At 38.1% G+C, this 8,692-nt stretch overlaps 1 protein-coding gene across 1 annotated transcript; it reads left to right on the forward strand.

The window, feature by feature from the left end:
- The first annotated feature begins 1,948 nt into the window (after window positions 1-1,948).
- Window positions 1,949-4,582, forward strand: LOC127163249 (neuropeptide FF receptor 2). Its single transcript, XM_051106399.1, has 2 exons — window positions 1,949-2,252; window positions 2,959-4,582. Exon 2 carries the CDS (start codon window positions 3,116-3,118, stop codon window positions 4,403-4,405), a length of 1,290 nt encoding a protein of 429 aa, XP_050962356.1. The 5' UTR covers window positions 1,949-2,252; window positions 2,959-3,115; the 3' UTR covers window positions 4,406-4,582.
- The last annotated feature ends 4,110 nt before the right edge of the window (window positions 4,583-8,692 follow it).

The following is an 8,692-nucleotide window of genomic DNA, read 5'->3' on the forward strand; positions in this document are numbered from 1 at the left end:
CTGTGATGTTACAACTAAATTTTCAGCATCATTACTCCAGTCTTCAGAGTTACATGATTCTTCAGAAATCATTCAGCTGATCTGCTGCTCACTAAACAGATCTTATTATTATCAACATTAAAATATGTTGAAATGTACAGTACTGTGCAAAAGTTTTAGGCCACTAGTATTTTCATCAGCTAAAAAATGGTTAGTCAGTTAAAGTCGGTCTTTTGCTGTAGTGTGTCAGTAGGAAATATCAGATTACATTTCCAAACATTCATTTTGCCATTAATCGTAATAATCCAGTGAGATTTTTGTTTGCACACGGAGTCTGACAACAGCGAGTGCTCTGCACAGAGATCTGATTTCATCATCATCCAGTCTGTCTGGAATGACATGAAGAAACAAAACAAACTCAGACAGACTAAATCCAGAAGTACTGTGACAAAGTCTCCAGGATGCTTCGAGAAACCTACCTGCAAAGCTGCAGCACTGTTAAAAGTTTTAGGCACTTGTGTAAAATGAGGATGCTGTCATAAATAGATTTTCTTTATCAATTACCTTCTATTAACTAAATGAAATCAACAGTTGGCGCGACCATTCTTTGCGTTTACAGCAGCTTTTGCCCTAGGTGCACTTGTGCAAAATTTTTCAGGTAGCTTTGCAGGTAGGTCTCTTGAAGCACCTTGGAGACGTTGCCACAGTTTTTCTGGATTTACTCTGTTTCAGTTTGTTCTGTGTCTTCATGTCATTCCAGGAAGACTGGATGATGGTGAGATTAGATCAGTGTGGAGCACTGGCTGTTGTCAGACTCCTTGTGCAAACAAAAATCTCACTGGATTATTACAATTAATGGCAAACAGAATGTTTGGAAATGTAAACCGATATTTTTTACTGACACACTACAGCAAAAGATAGAAATAACTGACTTTAAACCATTTTTAGCTGGTAAAAATACTAGTGGCCTAAAACTTTTGCACAGTACTGTATGTTAATATTTTTTCAGGAGTATCTGATGAGTAGAAATTTAAGAAATAGAAATCTGTTGTAACTTAATAGTTGTAAAAGTGTTTACATTTGCTTTTGATCAGTTGAATGCATCCTCACTAAATAAAAGCAAAGGGAAAAACATCTTACTGTGATAAGTGGTCTAAATCTTACTTTAATCAATATGATGATAATGCACCATGCTCATTTTTTGGCAGAGACTGCACATGACGTCAAAGACTGGTGAGAGTGCTGATCTGTAGCCTAAAAGTGACAGGCTAAATATAGCTTGAACTAAGTGCTTTACCAAAGTACATTACATCATAAGGGCATCACATCATATAAAATTATACATAGTCTGTAAAGCCATTAATACATGAAAATAGACTGTTTAATGGCAGGTTCCCCTTACCCCACACAAAGTGACAAAATACAACAACTCTCTTCAATAGCATTCATGCAGCCAAGATTTCAAGCTATGCCTATAAACCTACCCTGTGAAACATTAAATAAAAAAGCAGTGTCTCCTGTGGCTGCATTTGTGACTGCATTTGCCCCCTGTGCTTGAAGGTGCAGCGTTCTGTGACTTAAGAGCAGTTTTATGTCTTTAAAGCAGGGTTTGCTTGTGTGGACATTTTTCACACTCATACTCATTAAGTTTGGACGGCGAACGGCACACGTGCTGATCAATACCATTACTCTGGTCTACGCTATTGACTCAAGCTCCATGGATCAAACTGTTTGGTGTGCTTGTTTTTTGTTTGTTTTTAGGAACCCTTTGTGTTTTTTATGTACTTTTTGTTCTAATGCGAACATATTCATTTTTATTATCATTTAATTGAACGACGCAGCTGGTCATGTGATCGCATGGCGCAACCCATGAGGTGGCGACCCGTTCCACGTAGAATAAAACAGATATGTTGACTACAAAAATGTCATTTGTAGACTCTTCATGTCATGCGAATACGCAAAAGCCTATCAAAAGTGCTGTTCCTTTAGTTATGTGTACAACTTTTGTAATTAGCAAAACATTGGTGAGTGCCGCTTTAATTATACAGCCACTACACCTCGGTGTGTGCGGAGCGATGAGGTGAATGAGAAAAACTGCTCCTGTCACATCAGAGACACGCAGCAGCTCCGCCAGCAGAGAGTCGTGTGAGCCGCATCCGCAGACGCTCATTTCTTCCTATCAGCTGGAGATGAACGAGAGGCACATTGAACCCAGTCCGTCCTCTGACTGCACATGATACGGACGCGCACCTGCTACTCCACACATATCGTCGGTATGTATTAATATTTCTCAAATTATTTTCTATTTTGCGTTATTTTGATGCAGTTTAGTCTATATTGCACGTTAAATAATTACTCTAATGCACGACAGAAGACAATAAGGAGAAAGTGACTTAACTTACAGATACAAACGCGAGGAAAAATTGCATGCAATTTGTATTAAACGCAGTTTATTTTGTTTAAGCAGCTAGATAGCAGATTTATTTTGGCTTCAGATCCTCCATTCCTGAGAGTTTGCGTAGGCACAGTATAATCTTGCTTGATTTTCAAGAAAAATGAGCATGCAATATTAAAATGCAGAGTTATCAGTACTAGCCTGTGCTGAGAGTTCATTTTAATCATTTCCCAAGTCCAATAACAAAAATGTTTTCTCAAGTGATTTTGCTTGTTGTTTCAAATACGTAGTTTAGGACTGTCTGAAATGAGAATAATTTTGCAAAATGGAGCCCTTAAGGACCATCAACAATATCACACAATATATTCTGCTTAAGCAGCAGAGTTATTGTGGTTTGCATAATTCACAATTTTATCTAGCATGACAAATGTGGAGAAAAATGAAAATGTAATCAAATTAGAAAGAGAAGGTTATTTGTGATATCACTAATCAGGCACTGCATTTTAAAGCCTAACAGTTTAGTCAGTGCAATTACTTGGATTTGTAATTTAATTTCCCTTCTAATGTGTGTCATGTTTCCGTAGAGGGCGGTTGGCTAAATGATGGATTTCATTACCTTACTCGGTTTGACTGATGATGAAGATGCCTTAAGTGTTAGTTATCGACTTGTGGATGTCTAAAGCAGCCTTTGGATTCTGACTACTGCATATCAAAACGTGAACCATTACGGGAAACAGGAATATGAATTTCACTGCAGGCTTGCTGAAAAAAGAGCTTCTGCTCTCTAATGCTTTGCTGTCCTTGAATGCCACTTTCCATGGTGGCGAGGACTTTGCCAATGATGTTTTTCTCCACCAGAGTGGAGAGCTGGAGAGACTGCTGCTGCTGACAATCAAGGAGCCCACCACTATCGCTCTCACCGTTATGTATTCATTATCATTTGTTGTGGGCTTCATTGGAAATCTCATGGCTATTCGAATGCTCGCCTGCCAGAAGAGCAAGAGGATGCAGAGCATCAGTGCTACCCGGAGTTTACTCATCAACCTGGCGGTGTGTGATCTGATGGTGGTTTGCATCTGCATGCCTATCACGCTCGGCCACACCATTTACACCGCGTGGATATACGGAGACCTCCTGTGCCGGGCCGTTCCTTTCATCCAGGCCGTGTCGGTGTCAGCAAGCGTCCTCAGCCTGACCGTCATCAGCGTTAACCGATACTACAGTGTTCACAGCCCACTGAATTCCCTCTCGTACTTCACCCAGAAGAAGATCTACATTACCATCGTGTGCGTTTGGATCCTGTCCTCGGCTATTTGTGCACCTTTGCTTTTCATGATAAAGCTGGATGTGATCCACTTAATCGACATCGCCGTGCCAATCTGCAGAGAGCTTTGGCCGCAGGCGAGACTCAAGCAGGTCTACAACGTGCTCCTGTTCGTTGCTCTCTACTGCATCCCCGTGACCTTCAACCTCATCATTAGCTTTCTGACGGGCAGGAAGCTCTGGAGGGCTTCTCAACATTTTGCCGACTTCGATCCACACAGTCAAGCCATGCACGCTTCGCATCTGAAGATGCGCAAGAAGATCGCCAAGGTGGTGGTCACTTTGGTTCTCTTATTCGCCATCTCCTGGCTCCCACTTTATGTTGCAGACATCCTGATTGACCGTGATGTTCATCCGCCTCACTGGGTTCTGCAGACTCGTCCTTTTGCACAGTGGCTGGGCCTCACTAACTCCAGCCTCAATCCCATCTGCTATTGTTTCTTGGGTGATTTGTACCGCTCTGCCAGAGCAGTCAGGTCTAGGTATCATCAGAGAATGCTCTCCGTCCTTAGATCCTCCAGCTCTTTGAAACTGTCCAGTTTGCTTTCTCTCAAAAAGCAGAAATCTGTCCGGCGACAAGGTGCCGTGAGCCAGGTGTCGGTGGAGACTCTTTCTGATTGGTGTTCCAACAACAGCCAGATGGTGTCTCTCCAGAGCCTCTCAGAGAAGATAGAGTCTACAAGCAATCCTGAGTTATCAAACTTGTAGTTTCATGTTATCTAAAAGGACGCCAGGCACTTATAGAGATTGTTCACCCAAAAACATCTGTGTTCATAGAAGAAACAATCTCTTTAGAGGATTAGTTCAATTCCAGAATAAAAATTTCCTAAGAATTTACTCACCCCCATGTCATCCAAGATGTTCATGTGTTGAAATGAAATTAAGGTTGTTGAGGAAAACATTTCAGGATTTTTCTCCATATAGTGGACTTCAATGGGAGCCAACGGCTTGAAGGTCCAAATTGCAGTTTCAGTGCAGCTTCAAAGGGCTCTACACGATCCCAGCTGAGGAATAACGGTTTTATCTAGTGAAACGACCGGAAAAAAATAGCTTGTTTCAACCACAAATGCTTGTTTTGCACTAGCTTGACTTCATGCATTACGTAGTCACGTTGGAAAGGTCACACATTATGTGGGTGGAAGTACTGGCCCAGTGTTTACAATGTGAACATGCAAAGAAAGTAAAAAGGTAAAACAACAATGTTGGACGTTTTTGAAGTTGGAGGAGAAAATGAGATGGAATTTTTCACCCCAAATATCGTTTCGAACCGGAGTACACAGATGAAGAACTAACAGCATGTGATTTTTCCAACATGATTATGTAATGCGTGAAGTCTAGCTAGTGCAAGATGAGCATATTTTGTTAAAAAGTATATACATTTTTATATTTAGATAATGATCGCTAAATAAGACCCATATTACTCAGCTGGGAATATGGGTCTTTGAAGTCTTTTGAAGTTGCATTGAAACTGCAATTTGTACCTTCAACCTGCTGAACTCCTTTGAAGTCCACTATATGGAGAGAAATTCTGGAATGTTTTCCTCAAAAACCTTCTTTTCGACTGAAGAAAAAAAGACATGAACATCTTGGGTGACATGGGGTGAGTAATTTATCGGGAATTTTTTATTCTGAAAGTGAACTAGTCCTTTCAGTATTGATCATTCACCTTGAAGTACTGATTTGATGCAACAGTTCGTATCCGTAACTAACCATCCACAGTTACATTGCATCATCACATATATTGTACATGAATAAATGTTGTTTGATGTAAAGTGGGACTTCCTGTAAATAAAGAACACTGATTTGTATAGACATCACTGACACAGATTGTACGTAAATGCTCAATGTCTGTTCACACCAAGACAATTGTTTTTTTTTAACACAGAGATGTTCTAATGCAGGGGTGCCCGACCCTGTTCCTGGAGATCTACCTTCCTGCAGAGTTTAGTTCCAACCCTGATCAAACACTTCTGTCTATAATTATCAAGTGCTCCTTCAGATTCTAATTAGTTGGTTCAGTTATGTTTGATCAGGGTTGGAGCTGAACTCTGCAGGAAGGTAGATCTCCAGGAACAGGGTTGAGCAGCCCGGTTCTAATCTCCTTTTCTGCGAAAAGTTAAAAAAAAAATAAAAAAAACAGCCAACCAATGAGACAATGAGGTTCACACTTTTGGTCACATGCCCAAAGATGATGCTGCTATATGAAACTTCTACTCTCGTCTTTGTACTCTTGTATTTGGTGTTGTTTGATAAACACTATAGAGAATACAAAAATCTGAACAGCAGTTTGTACTTTGACTTCCTGTGTTGAAAATGAAAAGTTGTGCAGGGCTTCTTTGTGTACCGAAGTAACCAAGGTATTTACATTTTTTGATAAGTGCCATCCACTGTGTCTGAATTTGCCTGTCTGCTGTTTTTTTTTTTTTTAACTCGGTCTAAGCCAGGGGTGCCCAAACTCAGTCCTGGAGGGCCGATGTCCTGCAGAGTTTACCTCCAACTTCTTCATCTCAACACACTTTCTGGAAAGTTCCTAGTGTGCTTAGTAACAGTTTGATTTGCTGGTTCAGGTGTGCTATTTGGGGTTGGAGCTTAACTCTTAAGGACACTGGCCCTCCAGGACCAAGTTTGAGCACCCCTGGTCTAAGCAGACATATCACATACAAAAACAGGACCAAACTTTCTTGCAGAACATTTGTGCTTGGTGTGGACAGGTCTTTACTTGCCATTAAAAAGCAGGAGAGGTGTATTTTAAATAAGGGGTTTTCAGACTGGGGGCCCCAAAAAGTCTCAACAGAAAATGTTAAAGAAAAAGTTATTTTTACATATAAAACATATAATTTCAACGTTAACTTAAGATATTAATTAAACATGTTTAACACAATTTTAAACATACTGAATTTGATATTCTTATTTTTATTCTGCTTTCTAGTTTGTTTGTTTTTTTCTATTGACAGCAAGTTTAGGTAAAAACAAATTTGCATTACGTTTTGTGAAAATATATATTTATTTCTAAGTAGGAATGTTTCTTATAATTCACATATTCAAATACTAGTTTATATTTGGATCTTCTGAAGAGTTTCTCTTTGCTACCATTGCTTTTAACGTGACGCTATTAAGTTTAAATTAGCTAATGTATAAAGCTGCTATGAAAAATGTTAATTATTGTGAAAAGCACTACAAAATAAAATAAAAGTGAATATAAATAAAAGTTTCAAGTTATGCGTCTAATTGTACTGGTTAGAAAATACTCTGTGAACTTGTGAAGTAAATATCTTCTAGATATTTCATAATTTGCTTTGGCTCTAGTGCAATGACAATATAAAAATCAGTTATTTATTTTTTATTCATTTTTCTACTATCTGTTATTTCACACACTTAATATTTTTCTCATACAGTGTAAATATGTCAAAGTATGAATACATGCTATTATGTTTTAGGATGGGGGTCCTTGACTTAGAAGGTTTAAAACCCCTTGTTTTAAATTATGGTGGATGCAAAAAAAAAAAAAAAATCTTTAGTAATTGTACAGTGTTTCCATACCATCTCTATAAACACATAAATGTGTGCATTTGCATTCATAAAAATACTACTTGTTCAAGATTTTCCAGAGTGTATAAATGAAATGAAGGTCAGATGGAATGTAAAGGTTCTAAATGCCTTGTGAAGATTCGTAGCAATTCAGTTTCATTAAATGTACTGTGCTTGATTGCGAATAATCATTTGTACTTGCCTTCTTCAATAGAAACCAGCATGAATAGAATCAGAGATGGTTCACTAAGTAGAGCTGCCCTCAGATCTTTTGATGTAAATGGATCCACACACTGAAGAATATAAGAATATAATGTACCACATGAAATACAATCACAATCATCACCTCTTTGTTTTTGTTACGAGACTTTCTGAGATGACAAAAGTTTTGATTAAAGAAAATGTACAAAACAGAATTGATTAAAAAATGTATATGATTTTTTTGTTTTGTTTTATTTGTATGATTTGAAATTTGTATGACATAATGCTACAATAACAGTAACAAAAGAGTTTACATAAAGCCATATAGACATATATCTTAATTCAGATATTCATAGTCATGAATCCTCATCTCAGCAAGAGCTCCACCAACACTAGCATTGCCCTTCATATTCATGCTAATTCTAATTAGCAACTGTCACATCACTCAGTATGCAGAATAGGGCTTGATTACCCTATAAGTATTTCACTTTAGTAAGAACGAGCGACTACTCAGAGCAGATATTGGAAGATGATGAATAGTAAATCTGTTCAGGAGAGATACAGATCGCAGCAGTTATTAGCTTGAGCTCGGTAGCACGTCTTCCACAGGAACGGGGCGTAATAGAAAATACAAGGAGCACTTCTTGAATAAAAGAAAAAAACATGAATATGTTGGAGAGATGGCAGATGTTATCATCCCTCTATATGCACTGGCATTATAAGCTTACAATCGGAGACTTTCTGTGTGAAGTGATATTTTATATTTACCATAAAGAATATTCAGAATAAAATGGTTGCTTTCATCAAACTTAACTAAATGTGACAGATTAATGGCTTTGTTATTTATAATTCAGAAACAAATTCAATTTTAGTCCAAGTGTACTGAGATCCATGATCATGGTTTTAATGGAGTTACAAAACAAAACGTATATGTTAAAGGGATAGTTCACCAAAAAATGAAAATTCTGTTGTTAATTGCTCACCTTCATGTCGTTCCAAGCCCGTAAGACCTTCGTTTACATTCTGAATACAAATTAAGATTTTTTGGATGAAATCCAAGAGCGTTTTGAAGCTGCATAGACAGCGACACAACTGACACATTCAAGACCCAGAAAGGTAGTAAGGATGGTGTTTGAAAACACTGAATTAAATTAGAATGAATGAATGAATGAACAGGAAAGAAATGTTACAGATCTGTTTCTTGAATTATCTATAACAAATCAAGAATCAAGCCATGCTATAAATATTTAATATCAGATGAGTCTG

The sequence above is a fragment of the Labeo rohita genome, chromosome 3 (genome assembly GCF_022985175.1).
Source record: "Labeo rohita strain BAU-BD-2019 chromosome 3, IGBB_LRoh.1.0, whole genome shotgun sequence".
Taxonomy (NCBI): Eukaryota; Metazoa; Chordata; class Actinopteri; order Cypriniformes; family Cyprinidae; genus Labeo; species Labeo rohita.